This window comes from Asterias rubens, chromosome 18 (genome assembly GCF_902459465.1).
Source record: "Asterias rubens chromosome 18, eAstRub1.3, whole genome shotgun sequence".
Classification (NCBI taxonomy): Eukaryota; Metazoa; Echinodermata; class Asteroidea; order Forcipulatida; family Asteriidae; genus Asterias; species Asterias rubens.
Window position 1 is genome coordinate 10,085,035 of NC_047079.1, and position 19,312 is coordinate 10,104,346.

At 39.0% G+C, this 19,312-nt stretch overlaps 1 protein-coding gene across 2 annotated transcripts in view; it reads right to left on the minus strand.

Annotated features, from left to right (window-relative positions):
* Positions 1–19,312, minus strand: part of LOC117302203 (segment polarity protein dishevelled homolog DVL-3-like) — a 54,142-nt gene that overhangs the window by 34,552 nt on the left and 278 nt on the right. For both annotated transcript variants that reach the window (XM_033786021.1, XM_033786020.1), the window contains exons 2-3: positions 13,491–13,560; positions 8,697–8,830 (exon numbers count right to left, since the gene is read on the minus strand). In XM_033786021.1, coding sequence (XP_033641912.1) covers positions 8,697–8,830; positions 13,491–13,560 — 204 coding nt within the window. The remainder of the gene's footprint in view (positions 1–8,696; positions 8,831–13,490; positions 13,561–19,312) is intronic.

The following is a 19,312-nucleotide window of genomic DNA, read 5'->3' on the forward strand; positions in this document are numbered from 1 at the left end:
GCCTGATGCTGGTTTTTTTTAAAGGGCTAGGGCACAAAGGCGTTTTCTCAAAGGGCACCTCTTTAAGAAAATTGTTAATTTCTATTGGCACTTTTCAAGGGGCACCAAGGCAATGACCAGGGGCAATGGGAGCAGTTGCCTTAGTCGCATTTGTTCGATTCTGAATGGCATGGGCCTAGTATCATAGACTCTGCTAAAGCAGCAGTTCACGGAATGATTTTCTGCTAAGCAACGTTGCTAAGCAACAATGTGCAGAATACCCGTCACAGATGATACCAAAGATGTTTTGGCTGGTAATCTTATTCTGGTAACATCATTTTGTTGTGCATTGCTACTTTTTGTGCTTGAAACAGCTCTATGAAGTTGGGGCATGATCCAAAGAATGGATCAAACTCTCACATGCTTGGTTCCTTTGCAAGTCATTTTTTTCATCATTTCAGGAAGAGGCACGGTCTCTTTAAGTCTTGCCTTAAAAGTACGCTTCATTCGACAAAAGCAAGGAAGTCTCTTCCCCCTTGAAGCCTATATGCCCCGTACAGATACCCACCTAACCCCTCGTTTCTTTCAATTCTAAACTCAGCAGGTCGTCCTTCTCCATGACTGACTTGCCCTGACTCAGCCCCGACACACGAGGGCCTAACGAGGTGTCCATCATAATTATCCCCCAGAAACAAACGCAAGTCCCCCCCCTGTATATAACTGGTAAGCCTACACTAACACCTGTGTGGAATTAAATTACTGGCCAGGCAGACACCATTGATGTTTTCATAAGGGACAGTCAGAGTTGAGGCAGTGATGTGACCTTCCTCCTCCTGCTTCCGAGTCAGGGGGAACATTCAGCGAGGCTGTCTACTTGTACTGTCCGATAATTAAAGAGGGACCTCAAGGTCAAAATCTGTTTTGTGATCCACTCATTTTTCCTGTACTGTAGATTATATTATTATTATTATTACATGTATAATACATTTGTGGTACTGAAACCAAGGTTGCTCTTTAAAGCCATTGATACACTTTCGGAACAGAACAACAACAAACAGTTCACCAGATTTACAAATAACTTACAGGATTTACAGAAGGTAATTGGTAAAAGACTTCTCTTGAAATATTATTCGATGAAATGCTTTACTTTTTGAGAAAACATTAAAACAATTATCAATTCTCGACATCGAGAATTACAGATTTATAGTAAACATTGAAATATTATTCGATGAAATGCTTTACTTTTTGAGAAAACATTAAAACAATTATCAATTCTCGACATCGAGAATTACAGATTTATAGTAAACACATGTCATGACATGGCGAAACGTGCGGAAACAAGGGTGGGTTTTCCCGTTATTTTCTCCAGACCCTGATGACCAATTGAGCCTAAATTATCACAGGTTTGTTATTTTATATATCAGATGTGAAACACGAAGTGTGGGCCTTGGACAATACTGTTTACTGAAAGGTCCAATGGCTTTAACAACGATCCTATGTCCACTGAATGAAATCACTGTACATGTAGGTTGTAAGCTGGGTCATTGCCTTGGTGCCCTCAACATTCTCCAGTAGAAATTTACAATTTGCTCATACATAGGGTGCCCTTTACCATAAAGAAAATGTCCTAGTGCCCTCGCCCGTTCAAAAAAGAAGCATGCAGGCCTGCACACAACAGCAAATTCAGCCACCATGAACATGTTAATTTATCACGGCCTTCCAAAAAAAAAAAAAAAAAGGTGCACTTTGTATCCTCCCACTGTGTAGCCACGGCATGAGCGGGGCACGTCCATCAAAATAAATGGATAGATGAAGGTAGACAATATAATCAGGCTTCAATTGCAATAACATATCAACACCAAGAAGAAAACATTCCAAAGACTGGGTTTCAGTTCAACATGCTTTGGCAAAACTTACAAAACTTTGGTAGAACCCTGGTAAAGTTCGAAATAGACTTGAATTGCTGGAGTAGTTGAAGACACTGGACACTATTGGTTATGTAAAGACCAGTCTTCTCACTTGCTGTATCTCAACATACAGTGTGGGCATACAATCACAAACAGTGAAAATTTGAGCTCAGTTGGTTGTCGAAGTTGCGAGATAATAATGGAAGAAAAAAACACCCTTGTCGCATGAAGTTGTGTGCTTTCAGATGCTTGATTTCAAGACCTCAAAATCTTATTCTGAGGCCTCGAAATCGAAAACCATGTTACTTCAGAGGGAGCCGTTTCTCACAATGTTTTATACAATCAACAGCTCCCAGTTACTCGTTACCAAGTAAGTTTTTATGCTTAAATAATTATTTTGAGTAATTACCAATAGTGTCCACTGCCTTTAACATGTATTTCCCTTAAACCTACTAAGTACTAACAGTTCTTACTACAAATCTTACTTTTTTGCACCACAGTCTACCACCCATTTAAGCTCCAATAATTTGAGTCATCCCACCCCTTTAACCTCACAACATTGGACTCATAATAATAATTATACATCAACACATGTCAGGGTATTAAATTCACATCATCCAGTAATAAATTGTCGTTTGAAGTCCAAGGACTCCATGGCATTGATATGAATTAACGAGGGGGAGGTATGCTACCCTAACCCCCGTAGATAACGTTTGTTTACAAAAAACGCGATCCTTGGTCCAACTGTGGTACCAAACTTTTTAATTGTTGGTAAGTTTTGAAAACATGCCAAACTTTACTCTGACATTTGAATTTATTTTAAAGCCATATTGGACACTTTCTGAACAGAACAACAATTTAAAGTTCACAGATTTACAAATTACTTACAGGGTTTACAGAAGGTAGTGGTGAAATACTTCTCGTGAAATATTATTCCATGAAAGGCTTACATTTTTGAGAAAACAGTAAAACAATATCAATTCTCGATGTCGAGAATAACGGATTTATTTTAAACACATGTCATGACACGGCGAAACGTGCGGAAACAAGGGTGGGGTTTTCCCGTTGCTTTCTCTCGACTCCGATGACCGATTGAGCCAAAATTTTCACAGGTTTGTTATTTTATATTATTAGTTGTGATACACGAAGTGTGGGCCTTTGGACAATACTGTTTTAATACCGATGTTGTGCGATTGCTTTAAACTGCATCTTCAGTGTCTAGAGAATACCACTGCGCCCAACATTTGCATCATCGTGTAAAACAATCAAAGAGTTCCATATACATTGTACGATGTTACGTTCACAAATAAACTTTTGGAAAGGTATCCATAGTCTTGGAGATTTTCAAGGGACACCAGAAAAGTTGGTGTTTGTAAATTCTCAAAGTCACATCAATGTTCTGTTTCCAAGAATAAAAAATCAACACTTCTCAAAAGAGTCTGACTAAATAAAAGGCCCCAGAAACGCACATTTATTCTGCAATGGCCCAATGACATCATTCATGATTGAGTTTTTTTATACGGACAGCAAAATCAAAATGCACATATTTTTTCCCTTCTCTTGCGCAGACATTGTAACAGTCAAAGTCCACAAGGGGTGGTCGCCGAATGCTGTCGCTGTCGCATTCAATGTTTTTTCCTCGGCTCCACATGAATGGAAATTGCTCACTCTGGCTGTGAACAAATATTTCACTCGACTTCACCCAAAAGTTACAAGGCGCTATAAGAAATGGCGAGCTTAATAAAAGACAATTTTCCATTCAATCCCTCGTCTATGAATCACTGGAGATTTCTTCGACTTGACTACATTTTCAGAGGGAAAAATTTTGCGGGAAAAATGGTGATTTTACATTTAACGTAACATTTTCTCAGTACTACATGTACATTTAATTATTATTTTAGAATCAGTAAGCTTCCAGTCTGAAATTACAGGCTTGGAATTTCATCTTTGAGAGGGCCAGGCCATTTTTTTTTAGCAAAGGGCACTTTCATTGTGACAATCTTAAATCAAAAAACCTTAAAGTCTTTCATAGCTTAGTGGGGTTTTTTCTTTCTTTTTTTTAGAGCAGCGCCATGAGCACCGCTTGTGGCGGATACTGGCGCTAAAAAAGTTTCCATTACTATTATTATATTATTATGATGGGAAACTTTTCAAGGGGAACCAAGGCGAAGACCATGGGCAACAGAGCCTCTTATCAGTTTACTCTTATCAATCATGTGTGATACCTTTAAGATGTATTTGTACTGTACATGTACATGTACTGGGAGGAGAAATTTACAAATTCAGAAATGACCTGGCAGCATTCAAACCAGCGGAATAATTTTTCCTTAAGAATTACGGTTCCTTTTTATGCAGGCTTTACTTAGTTTTCACACCCGCAAGAATACAATGTGCTGCAAACCAGTAATGAATTGAGGGTTCGTACTGCATGGAAAAACCGCAATTCAACTCGGCTTCAGTCAATAGCATTCAGTTGTCAATTATTGCATTGTACCCAGGCTGTACAATCAGTCAGGACTAAGGATTTAAAGGGGCAGTGGAGCCCACATTAAATCAACATTAAAGAGGCGTCTATTCCATGGCTCATTGAAAATTAGGTGTGAAAGCAACGGTGTAAAGGGACCAGTACAGCTTCATTTATAGGCATTCCTTTTTAAAGGGGGCACGTGCATTAACATTGGTACAGAATGTATTACAATACATTGCACACAATGTACATGGTATAAACATGGTGGGAAACTTCCTCTTTAAAGAATCTTTGTTCGAAATGCAATCAGTATTTTGAGAAATTAGTAAAAACAATTGGTTTTGTTCTTGCAATTATTCAAAACTTGTGGCCTAAGATTGCCTTTTTATGACCATAAAAACTAACTTGGTAAAGAGCGCTGGAGAGGTGTTGATACTTTCAAAATACATTGTTAGATACGACACCCTTTCAAGTAATGTAGTTCTAGAGAAAGAGGTCTTATTCACCCAAAAATTTGAATCAGAAAAAAGCTGAAAGCAGAGAAGCCTTTCTCAGGCATCTGAAATCAAACCATTCTTGGCAACATGGTTGTTTTTTCCTTTTTTTCTTGCAACCTTTACCTTACAGGTAGTGGACACTATTGGTAATTACTCAAAAAATTTATTAGCATAAAACCTTACTTGGTGACGATGATGAGGTTGATGGTATAAAACATTTTGAGAAACGTCTCCCTCTGAAGTGACATAGTTTTCGAGAAAGAAGTTATTTTCTACGAATTTGATTTCGAGACCTCAGATTGAGAATTTGAGGTTTCGAAATCAACCATCTAAACGCACACAACTTCGTGTGACAAGGGTGTTGTTTCTTTCATTTTTATCTCGCAACTTCGATGACCAATTGAGCTCAAATTTTCACAGGTTTGTTATTTCATATGCATAACGTTTTGATACACATTAGTGAGAAGAATTGGTCTTTGACAATTACCAATAGTGTCCAGTGTCTTTAACAACCAATTGAGTCTACATTTTTCACAGGTTTGTTATTTTAATGGGATACACCAAGTGAGGATACCAGTCTTTGACAATTACCAAATGTGAACGCTTCCTTTAACAAAATTGCACTAGTACTTTCCAACACTCCAGCTGTACATCTGTGTACACTCTTCCTTTAAAATATTATCTCTCCCCACTAGGCATCCTACGTTGCCGAGATCTCAAATCTCTCCGCCGTGTTGAGGTCATAGTTTGCCTCACCATGACTCACCTGTTAACAACTCGCATAATTGCAAATTACCGCAATGTTTTTCGGCGATGACTCGTAGCCATTTTCTCAGTGGGTTTTGGATATATTGGATTTGCTGGTTGCAAATTTAAACGATCCGATAAATCGGAAACTGCTCAACACATGTGAATAAATTGAACCAGATCTACAGTGATCCAGATTAAATGATGTCGACTAAAATAAATTGATTTATTATATTACGATCCATAACAAGAAACGCAGAGGGTGTCAACTTTTCCCCTAAAGACAAAAATTGAAACAGGAAAAATATACAGCTCATAACAGGCGTTCAGAGTAACCAATGTTTAAAAATAAACAAATTCCCGAAGTCACCCAGTCCACCCACCCCTAATTTTGTTTTTTAAATGTATTGACAGACTATTTTATGTACCCTACATTATTCGCTGAAGAATGAGGCAGACATTTTTACATCAAAGTACTCTCCCAGCTCAGGAGTTTTCAATGGTGTTTCCTGGCCTTCCAGGATACAACTTTTCAAGACAAGGAAATTCTTGCATGAGGTACAGAGATTCGAGCCTATCAAAACAAGTTTGACCGCTAATAATGGACAGTACAAACACACATGACCACTACACAAACAGACATGGCAGACGACCTGGTGGTAGAGACCGCTGCTGGCTATTTTCAGCTTAAAATTTTGCCTTTTGTTCCTAGTATTTTAACTGTAAGCTGAACTTCCGTTTTCAATTACAAATTTCTTTTGACCCACCCACCCAGAATTTTGAACAAAATAATTTAAAAGAAAATGCTTTTAAAAACAATGATTACTCTGGCTGGTCCTAAAAGCCTGCCGGAAACCCTAACAATAAAAAAACAAAAACATCCTATACGTGTGTACAACAATCCGTATCACTGAATGGGTGTAAACTTTGAAATTTACATAATTTTTCATGTGTTCCCGGTTACATAAATTTAAATATATATTAGGCACTTTCTTTAAACTTCGGGTTATTTGAAAGTAACACCTTTTCGAAACCCCAATGGGAAATACCTAACACTCCAAAAGGTGGACTGAATAGACAGTGAAAAAGAGGATTGCCGTTGCTAGGGGCAACTGACACAATACCAAACCCTGAGGGGTCACCTGTGTGACCCAAATTTGCTATAATATATTTTTGCTCCTTCCCGCACGAGAACATCGGGATAATGAATGGTTGTCGGACTCAATCTGGTTGTGTAATCATGTACGTTGAGATCGTGTTTTTAGTAAAACCTGAAAAAGCTTTACTGTTACTAATGGTTTGGGTACATTGTACAATACATAGGGCCAAAAGTGTGTATTAACGTGCCTGACACTTCTTGGAGGCAACCCCCCCTGGTAACTGCCTTGGTGCCCTTGAAATGCTCATATAGGAGAAATTTACAATTTCCTGAAACATAGGGTGCCCTTTTACCAAGGAGAAAATGCCTTGGTGCCCTTGCCCTTCCAAAAACTAAGCATATTCCTGTATTAATTTACACTATATGTACAAAGACCATACCTTTATTTACAAAAGGAGTGACAATGTACATTCAAGGGCTTTTCTGGCAGGCAAGATACCAGAGTTGTACCAACATTAGCATCCTACAATCAGCAGGGAACGATTTCATCCAGCAATTTTTCATAGCAAAGTATTTTGACTGAGCAGATTTTCTGCACACAGAATGCTAACATTGAGTATTAGCAAATGATGATTTTTACGTAGCAAATGACACATTTTGCGTAGTATTTTGCTCTGCTATACAAGGGAAATTATTCACTGATCAGAGAGATTTTGTATAATAAAGCGGTCAGCTTGTTATTTCACTAGTCTGTCATTTTCACCGGTCCACATTTCAAGGTTTTTCTCTCAGCATCGGTCATTTAAAGGCAGTGGACACTATTGGTAATTACTCAAAATATTTATTAGCATAAAACTTCACGTGGTAACGAGCAATGGGTAGAGGTTGATAGTATAAAACATTGTGAGAAACTGCTCCCTCTGAAGTAACATAGTTTTGAGAAAGAAGTAAATTTTCCACGAATTTGATTTCGAGACCTCATATATATCAAATTTGAGGTCTCGAAATCAAGCATCTGAAAGCACACAACTTCGTGTGACAAGGGTGTTTTTTTCTTCCATTATTATCTCGCAACTTCGACGACCAATTGAGCTCAAATTTTCACATGTTTGTTATTTTATGCATGTTGAGATACACCAAGTGAGAAGACTGGTCTTTGACATACTAATAGTGTCCAGTGTCTTTAAGCATGGTATGAAAAGGTTGGGGATCAGCAATACATGTAAGCTAGCCAGCAGGACTCCTTCATGACAGAATTCTGACTGATCCTCCGGTGGTCTACCTAGCCTTTGGACAGCGGACCACAACACTGCATAGCAGTTTTAGACATATTAGCCAACTGAGTGCGACGTCTACATACAGACAATGAGGACAAAACCAGGCTAGTTTGTTTAGAACCCCCATTCCCTCTTTTCTCCTTGGTAATATTTTCCAACCTTGACTTTAATTACCTTAAGTAATTAGTTAATTCAGCCACTACCTGCTGTTTATAGCAACACAAAACACCACGCCATGTGACCTCAAGGTTTTCATTAGCGTCAACAAATGCCAATGGAGGGGAAAAATATCATTTGACCGGCCAAATGGTCAGGGTCCATTTCCAAGGAGATGCAACTTCCTACATGTACTTAGCCGAAATGTTAGTCTGTTTAAAGTTTTACGTATTAAGCTCACACCTTAGGACCATATAGGCCTACTTGTATGTACGTCACAACTTCCGTTCAGAGGGAAATACACCAGGCCTGGTCATTGCCTTGGTGCCCTTCAGATGCTCACTTTTCTCACGTGTCCTTTACCAAGGAGAAAATGCCTTGGTACCATTACCCTTTCAAAAACGAAGCATACAGGCCTGTATTTCCCTCTGAAAGGAAGTTGTATTCGAGAAAACTGAAAAACCCCGAAACCCATCTGGTTTCGGTTGTTACAACCAAAATTAAGGACATTGTGTTAACAAAGACAATTTCGCATCCAACTTGCACGCTCCAGGGTTTCATACTTACTGAAATGAGGGTGGGCGTGAGTCTCCGATGCCACCCGTTCGCTCCATGGGGGGCTGCAGGTCTGACGGAGCCTCGCTTTGGCATTGTGACGCAGTGTCGGAGGGCGCCCCCGTGCTACCGTCGCCGGGAACCAACTGAAGAGAAATAAATGAAAGTAACAGGTTGTCAAATTTACACAATTTTGAAGTTCTTAAATGTTGCACTTGTCAGAGAAGAATAAGAGAAACTAATTTGATTTGGTAAAATATATTTTTAGTCCAGCAAACTTGTTGCGCTGCTAAGAAATTATGATTTTTCAGGCCTGATGCTTCACAGAGGCAATAGAGGCAATTGCCTCAATGCCCTGTCATTGCCTTGGTGCCCCTTTAGCCCTTGAATCCAAATAGAAATTTGCAATTTCCTCATAAAGGTGCCCTTTTACAGAGGAGAAAACGCCTTGGTGCCCTTCCCCTTTCAAAAATGAAGCATCAGAGATGTTGTTGTAAACCTAAAAAAGAATGATCTTTTCCATTTTGCAAACCATGAGTGCATTTCTGAGCTACCGGGACTACAAGATCTGTTTGTCATTATCATCCAAAACATACAGTAAACCAAGCCAAATTGCTCGCAGAAATCTATTTATAAATCGTTCCATTATTTCTCGACTTGTAAAATGCATGACGTCATTACATGCCCCATTTACCATGCACAGTGGCCAAGCGAGGGATTGTAAGACGGTAAAACCTGCACTGAAACAAATTAGTCCCTGGTTCCCCGACATAATTGAAAGGCAATTTAACACTTGGAGGGTTTTCTACTATCCTGTTCACCGCCATCAGCACAGACAGACAAAATTTACAATGGATTTTTGTTTTCCTTGGTGGTTGTCGGCCTACTTGCTGTTCAAAGATGTTTTAGGACATTTAATGGCAGACTACATGTACTAAATATTGGATAGCTCATTTGATACTATTTCAGGGCTCGAATTTTGAAGATTCTGAGCTACACGTCCAGGGTTCCAAATTAGCAGTTGCTCGGTCGCCAAGTGCCAGTGAAAATTTTCAGAGCTGTTTCGCTCAGATGTTGCTTGCATTTGCATCAAACATTTACAGAACAAGAAATACAAAGTACAGAATATTTTCCTCCTGAACAAGTTCAGACCAAGAATGTTGTGAGAATTTCTGAGAAATCCCCTAAGCTTGTTACTTTAATCACAGATCAATCAGCTGATAGAAACAGCTCTTGATGGACAAGCCTGGCACAATGGATTGGGATTTGCTGGCCAGACACAAACCCAGGCTAGGGCCAACCTTATTAAACGGGCTATTGTTACCCAGTCTGTTGTCCAAGGCTTAACCCAGCAGTAATGGGGGGGGGGGGAGGTATTAAAGGGCTACTTACAATTTCATTATGGGTCATTCAGGGGATTTTTTTCATGGTAATGAGTATTCCAATAATCAAAAGAAGGCAAGGTGTGTTTTCCCAATTGTTCTTTTTTAAATGTGAATATTGTTTTTGAAATTGGAATGGAAAAAAGGTATCCAATGGTAACTGTGGTAACTATTCTTTGACAATTTTGTAAAAAAAAAAAATTCTCAAAAAGTGGGGAAGATAAAGGCACATCAAATACATAACAGGTACATAAACATACATGTAATTAAAGAAACAGGCAGCATTGCGCCACAGCAACTTCTAAACCATATATGATGCTAAGGATTAGATCTTATATCTCAAACTTTGTCCCACTCCTTACAGAAATACCTGGCGCTTTGTATCCTTTGGCAAAAGGCACATAATAAATATGGTTATTATTATTATTAGGATAGCCCTGACCCTCTTGGACGACCCCCAGACCATCCTGACAAAGTATGAAACAAAAGGATTTAGAACAATCTGAGCAGCTGACCGAGAGTATCAAGATCATCACATTCAAGAAACTGGACGACGAGTTCCCTTCTGAAAATGAGTTCCCTCTGATATAACCAAGGATTACGTTCTTCTTATCCTGCGCTTAGCTAAAACATAATTTTCACCATTGTCATAATTGCAACTTCATTAGTTCCACACACATGTTTGTCTGCACAGCATTTGCCTAACCACCCACTAGGGGTCAAGGGTCACTGTGTCTCAACACCAGCTAAAACTGGAAGTCAAAAGACACAAGACAGTGCCCCCATGGTCGTAAATTATTGCAATGTTTTGACAGTTACCCTGCCAGGGTTGAAATGAGGAAGGCTAGACCAGAAACCAGATTTATATTGCATGGTATTGTACTTTAAAGGGTCTGGCAGCGACTCTTCGTGGGACACAAAACTGAGGCCTATAGATTTACATACATTAAACTCACACAGACACTGTAATGATCCTTTAAAATTTTACTTTCTGGGGTACTGTAATTTTTGAAAAATGAGTAAAAAAATATATAATAGTTTTCAGCTGAGGAGATGCAGACTGTATGTAAAACGTATTTTCGTGACATTTTTTTCCTCATTTTTCAAAAAACTACAGCACCTCAGCAAGTTAAATTTTTAAAGTACAAAAGTAAGCTTTCTAACTATCATTACATGTACCTTCAAACCGTGTAAACAAAATGTAAATCTGTGGACATTGTGTTTTGCGTTACAAACAGTACCCAAATCCCTTAAAGGCATCTGCAGATATCAACCATTCACAGACTGATGAAAAGGGAAACCAAGTTCTTGTTTTCCAGATGAAATTCTTGGAATTATTTTCGTCATCAGTCTGATTAATGACAGCTTGAGATGTGACGAAAGATGCCCTGAGTACAGGACCTGGCCTGATTGCCTCCCTGGTACAAATTGCCTTGGTGCTCTTTATTTAAAATTCCCTCTTTGAAGTGCCCTGTGCCCTTTACTTGTCAAAGACAAAGTATAATGACACAGACAGTATCATATGCATGGATCTTAAAGGCAGTGGACACTATTGGTAATTACTCAAAATATTGTTTAGCATAAAACCTTACTTGGTGACAAGAAATGGGGAAAGGTAGATAGTATAAAACATTGTGAGAAACGGCTCCCTCTGAAGTGCCGTGGTTTTCGGGAAAGAATTAACTTTCAACGAATTTGATTTCCAGACCTCAGATTTAGAATTTGAGGTCTCGAAATCAAGCATCTGAAAGCACACAACTTCGTGTGACAAGGGTGTTTTCTTTCATGATTATCTCGCAACTTCGACGACCAATTGAGCTCAAGTTGTCACAGGTTTGTTGTTTTATGCATACGGTGAGATACACCAAGTGGGAAGACTGGTCTTTGACAATAACCAATGGTGTCCAGTGTCTTTAAAGCCGAACACTAAGTTATTTTATCTATTGGTGACTGATATTTTCAAAGCTTATACAGTGTATGTACATGTAGTCTGGTTCTTGAAAATATGCAAAATTAATCGAATTATGTGTACATAAGCGTGATTAGGTCCCATGCAAAAACTGAACAGATAAAATAATGGCCCTTGAACATGAATTTGTAGAATTAGAACACCTTCTTCACCAGTGCAAGATATTGACCTTGGTTGTTGGCACGTCGCAGTGAAAACAAGCTCCTCACAATAATTTAATAGTTTTTATTATATTATTCCACTAAGATCTATGGCCACTCTGCAATAAAACCAGTTAAATGATTTGATACTTTGATCTTAGACCTCCAAGCCTGGAACTTCATCTTTGAGAGAGCGAGGCCATTTTCATTTTACAATGTTCAAAGGCTCTTCCAATGGAAAACTTAAAGTCTTATGGGAAATTTCTGAAGGGGCAGTCACCCAATCCAAGACCAGCTGGGGCAACAGAGGCTAGTATACATGTGTCCTTTGTGTAATTCCCAGGCCTGAGACTCGCCAAAAGGCATTCTGAATCTCTGGAGATGTATTCTTGATGATGATGCGTCGCCAGAGCATTGTGTCCCATTATATATTCATCTCATCAACATTTGAGAACAACGTATATCTCATCAACATTTGAGAACAACGTACAAAGTACAAAAATGGTCTGGTCATCGTTCTAGTTCCCCCAGAACACAGTGTCTTGTTTATCTGGGTCAAGATACGGCCTCAAGGTAAGATATGATGTACAACATCAGTAACCTGATTTCAATCAAGTAATTATCTGAACGTTCGGAGTACATTGTAAGGTAAAGATCTGCCGTCATATTTCGGGGGTTTGTAAAATAACAAAATTAAAAAGCGGCAGGCCATTCAGTCTTTGGAAAGTTTAAACTTTGACCATATTTTGTCAATCATGCTGATTCAGTGACTGTTTGACAAAGGTTTTGCATTTTTGATGTTCTTGGTCAGAAATCCATTGATTACAAAAAAAATATTTGATTCTAAGAAGAAAATAATATTCACACAAAAATGGTACAGTCTGCTTTTCTTGAATACATCTTGTAAGTTAACAATTGAATCTTTTTTTATTGGTAATTTTAGGGAACTGCACCTTTATGCCAAGCGCCTTATACACAGGAAATGATGGTACATTGTACACCACAATGTGAGCTGCATGATTTTATACTATGTAGTAATCTTTAAAATCATAACTGCAGGCTGGATTGGTTTAAGTCCATATATTGTAGCTCTATGGTGTATCCATGTATCTCATCATTCAAAACCACAGGATATGATAATGAATGTTCAAACAGTAGGAGGGTTAATAATAGAAATTGAATTAGGCAGACCCCCTCATAATAATTCAAGAGAAAAAGTACGCTATTTTTGTTGGAAAGGAGACAACACGACAAATGATTTTAAAAAGTTCAAAACAACATAAAATCTGAAACTTTCAATGTTGATCCAACTTACCCATGACACCACCCGGCCGTTGAAGCACGGTAGCTTAGTCTCATCGTCTACAATTTCTTCTTTGACGACTCTGCAAGTAAAGGAGGAAAGTGCACATGGTGTGTTATGATTTGTCATTCGAGAACCACACCAATGAATTGAAGAAGTATGGAATGGAAATAAACATCAGTGCTGCAGGCCTGGATTTTCATCTTTGAAACGACGAGGCTGTTGTCATTTTGCAAAGATCATACACTATACGGTTTATAGTCTGGTTGTTTCTGCATGCACACATACATGTAGATCAGAATACAGTAGCAGCACCAATTCTAGTACATGTAGGGGAAGTGTACATTTGTACATTTGTACATTTGTACAACTACTACAGGCCTCGAATTTCACGAAGGCCAAGACCATGGTCTCTGTTGCCCTGGTCTTGGCCTTGGTGCCCATCCCATCGATTTGATGAAATTTCAGGCCTGCTACTGCTACATGTACGAAAGCTCAGTGCATATTAAAAAGTAAACTTACTCAAATTGCACAAGCAGTATTTGCCTACTTTAAAAGTTAAAACTTGGGGCGGGGGTGGGTGCAAAATTACTGCAAAGCCTTTACGGCACGGGGTCGATGGTACTCTGTGATCAATCATGGTTAATGCACTCACTCTGAGGTAATTCCTGATGACCACTTCCTAGTGACTTCTTTAAAAGTAAAGATTGCATAGATAACCTTAAAACTCTAAAATGCATGAGCTTAAGAAAAGGTAGGGAGAAATACGGCCGATGGATGTTAAAACCTGGCGGGTGCCACAAAAAGCGTGGTGGTGCGCCGACCTTTTGTGCATGTTGCAGGCCTAGAGTTTCATCTTTGAAAGGGCAAGGCCATTTTCATTTTGCAAAGTCTATGGGGAACTGTCGAAGGGGGAATTTTTTGAAGGGGCACCAAGGTTAGGACCAGGGGCAACGAAGGCCATGACCTGAGTGGCCTGTGTGTACTGTAATTCCAGGCCTGATGTTGGAAAACACTGACCAAGTTTTCATAGAGCTATAATAACTTTTGTCAGGAACATTGAGTTATAAATAAGAACTAGAGGGCGCACTGGCAGCCCTGATACTTCACGACGGCAACGATGGCAATTGCCGCCATTGCCCCTACCGATTGCCGCAATGCCCTTCAAAAACCCAATTTATTCACGGCAATGATTGCCGTGCCCTTTTCTCATCATTGCCGCCGTGCCCTTCCTCCCGAAAACAAATTATATTCAACGTTGTCAAAGTTCGAAAATAAGCCAAAAAGTCCCGATGTCTGTGTAAATTTCATGCAACGAAATAGACCCCAATTTCACGCACGCAAGGCACAACAGCAGATTTCAGGCCTGTTAGTCGTTGTTCTTTGCGTGCGACAAAAAAATACTCGAAACATCGAACGCTAGAGGGCGTTTCGGAACAAAGCGATAGCGTGAGATTAAACGCCCTCTAGTGGTAAAATTACGCGAACCAACGCTAAACGCCTTGAGACAAAGACTCGACGTGTCTGTGCATGCTGGGATAGTGGTTTTCCCCATGCTTGGTACATTTGATGTACCATCATGTACAGCATAGTCATCGCGCACCGCATGCATTTATTCTGTCAACATCGTGTCAAAATGGAGCAGTTACGTGGGAATTTTAGCGTCTCTACGAAAAACTACACAACGTGCATGACCAATAGTAGGATTACGTATGAACAACAATTATTTATTGTGTATTGTAAGTAGTTGTTCTTTATTTTGTTGAATTAGATGAATGCTTTCTTTTTTCATTGCGTAACAGTTAGAAAATGGAAAAATTGGAAGAACTATTTTTTACAGGCAACTCGGAGTTGGTGCCCTAAATTTTTACTAAAAGTCAAGGCAAAACTGCCATGCCCCTTAAAAGCCGAAGCATCAGGGCTGCACTGGTGATGCTTCGTGCGGAAACGCGATGGAACCGCAAGTAGACACGCGCGCCATTCTGTACGCGTGTTGAATATGAAGTACACGTTGGAGTTTATGTTTTGAACGCTATACGCGATGCTGTTGTGTCAACATACAAAATGGCCGCACAAACACACGCTGTGCGATGCCTGTTTTGCCAACTTAGAAAATGGGCGCCTGCGCGCATGCTGGGTCGCGTATGTAGGCCAGTGCGCCCTCTAGTTCTTATATATATAACTCTATGGACATGGTCAGGAATGACATTCCTCCATGGACTAGGCCTCCTGGTTAAACTTGCACAGGAAGTGGCTCTCTGGAATCTCCAATACTCGGAGGTTATCAATTACTTACAGGAAATAATTCAAGTGTTTTTCATTCGCTGTAATATGCGCTGTAATAGACCATTAAACTTAAATGTGTGTCATACTGCCAACTCACAGATGGGGTGCATCAGAATAATAGGCTATGGGGTGCATGAGAATGCACTAGACCCCTGGACAGTACCTTGAAAAGTATTGTGCAAGACAATATTTAGACATGGGGCCTACACATGTTCGTACATGTTTAAATGTTAGTGTTACACAAAATCATCCGACAAAGTTCTAATTGTGGACACAAACCGAAAAACTGAAAGTTTGTGTTGCATTGTGTGCAATTTAATAGGGCCTACAGTAACAGGGTTCTCCCGTGCATGCATTAAGATGGCGTGGTATATCAGGTCGATACATCTATTGCGGGACAAAACCAACAAAAACATTTACTTCTTGTATGTAGGGCCTACAATGTATTAAACAGAACTCATACAAATATTATGTCAAGAAAAAACCCATTTAGAATGAGCCAGATTGCACAAAGGGCATTTTATTTTATAGAACTCCAGTGAAAATTTCCTGTGTTTATGGTTTTATATTTCCTGGAAACAGTCTGATGTGAAAAGGGCTGGAATGTACACTTTCTCTAAAGGCACAAAATTCTCAAAATCATGTACAAAAAGAGAAACAAACAATATTTTATTTGGTTTGTACTCGATCCTCGATTAACTTATTGGCAAGATCTGTGGGACTCTACATATTCACATGTAGGCCTACATTCCTGCTGAATATCTGACAAAAAACTTGAGAGGTCATAGTCAGCAGTTCGCCAAGAATTCACCCACGCACTACAGTCACCACCACAACACAAGGCAAACATCTCATCATATTGGACACAGCTGTTTCATGTCTATTTGTCTAATTTTGATATTATTGGGAATGGAGTTTTTCAAAACATAGCGTCAGGCCTGTAATTACAATGAGGCAAAGGAAAGCATGGTCTGACTCTCTGTTGCACAAAACAATTATGTTTGGCCTACAGTAGGCCTGATGTATGTATGAAGGCCATGGCGGCAATTGCTCCATTGCCCCCTGGTCATTGCCTTGGTGCCCTTTGAAGCCCCTTGAAGAGTTCTACATTGTAATAGAGGAAAATAAAAAATAAGTTTGTGCCCTTAGCATCACGCCTGGTGTTGCAATGCGGATCACAGCTGTTTCATGTATTATGCCTTGTTTATTATAAATAGGGCCTATTATAATAAAATGGAGTTTCCATCATGCAATGTTAGCTTACAATTATATTAGTCACCAAGAATCAAATTTACATAATGTAATGTATACGTGCACTAATTTAGGCCATGTAAAAAGAGCCATGCACCAGTCCAATTGATGCGCATGATCGGCACGCAAACGATACTGGGTGAAACTAGCAACCATCACCGCATGCTGGTTTTGAAACAATGCGGAAAAAGACTAAAATGGCAATTATTACATGGCGTTCATCTTGGTAGCTTGATTCATTTTTAAACTGTACATGACTTCCCAAGATGCATTGCGGTATATTTTAAAGAGTTATACTAGAGGGCGCTCAAGCCTACATGTAGATAAGCGGCCAGGTGTGCGGCCATTTTCTAAGTTGACAAACAGCATTGCATAGCGTTATCATAACACACAAACTTGTGCTTTGTATCCAACGCGCGTACAACTTACAAAATGGCGTGCCTGTCTCCTTGGTCCCATTGCGTTTTTGCACGCAGCATCACACAATGCGCCCTGTAGTTCTTATCATAACTCTATGATGCATTTACATGTATGGGCTGTTAAAGAATACTAATTGGTTTTGCATTAAAATGTTTTTACTACAACTTGGAAAATCACGAACAACAAATGTGTGAAATTTCTCCAGTGGAGAAATTTCAATCTCAACCAACATGACTGAATGTAGATTTGATTTACAAATTACAAGTAGGGCTGCAATTTAATTTGTGGGCAAGTCGCCCTAGATGAATTTGACCAATTTGAATATTACACGACCCGCAATGGTATCGTTAGCGTTGTGTACGTACAATGAAAATAACTGGGCTAAAACTTATTTCCTTTTTCCTGATGTACAGTAGGCAACAAAAACAACTATAATTCTGACAATGACACTGCAACCAAGAAAGGGACAATTTGACAAACATACAAATTTGACAAATACCTGTGCGGCAGTTGTACATTGTAAAAAAAACATTGATCTTCTTGATCATGTTATTTCTGACTAAATGAATGCATGTTGTTGCCAATTTAAATGAAGAGCAGATATTGATTGCTATGTTAATTAAAGCAAGTGCTAAAAATAGACGCAATATTAATGCCCAAGGTTGGTTGCAGAGTATGGATGAATAGACTTGATTCAAGTCTTAGATCGCGGTTATTCTTCTGCATCTCCGCCACAAACACGTCCCCACATATTAGCTATCACGCGCCCTAACTCGCAATCTAATAGTAGGCTGATCGTAGGCTAAATGACGAAGGTTGATCACAAGAGGGCGCTGTTTTTAGCAGCTTTCAGGACGACTAAAAAGCCAAGATCAAAGACTTGGAACCAAGTCTAGGATGAATACCAATGATGGCTTGGTCTTGGAATGAAATGTCAATTTTTTTTAATTTTTTTGACAGGTCTACAGTAGGCCCTAATTACAGCTTTTATTAGGGAAAAGAAACACAAAAGATTAGTTATTTTGTTTACAATAACAATCACCAAAATCATCACTCAGTATTGATGTTGAGTGCGCATTCACAAATTGACATTCTTTGTTGGCATACCAAACAAAAAGTAGGTTAACATCTGACCATTTTACATCAGTATCACCATAAACGAAATTAAAAAATAAATAAACATAATAAATTATTTTCCCATGGGTTCCCCTTTATTGAAAACCCTTTGGTATGATTCTTTTAAACAGAACATGCCAACAGAGTGTATACTTCAACCATAGATAGAGCAAGGACTTGCTCTATGCTTCAAAAGTACAAATAAATACATGTATTTTTTTTAAATAAATGTGAATTGGTCAAATCATATTTTCCCAGCAGTTAAATTTTAATAAACCAATTCTGTACTTTATCATACACGAATGTATGTAAACTTTATGTGTCATTGATTATAAAACATAATCATTAAATTAGCCTGCATGTTCAAAATAAAAACAATGATTCCATCAAAGATAATACATATAATGTTCAAACTTCATCTCCAATGTGTTTACAAAAACCTACACATCACTGGTCCATCACGCATTTCGTACATAGTGTTGTGTTCTGCAGTCAAATTAAACACAAACAATGCCGCATTTGGCACGTCACATGAACACCACACGACAGTGCCGTTTGGTCAAGCAAATCGGTCACTTTCTTCAAGAAAAAAATATTTGAAACTCCGGCAGGCTACGCCCAAATCCTTCAAAAACTCCCACCACTGTGTTCATACAAGGACTCCATCACTATAAAAGTGTACTATCTGAAGTGGAATTTCGGAATCAAGTCGAAATTCATTGAAGAAAATGTGAAATTCCAAAGGTACTTCAGCAAGATGT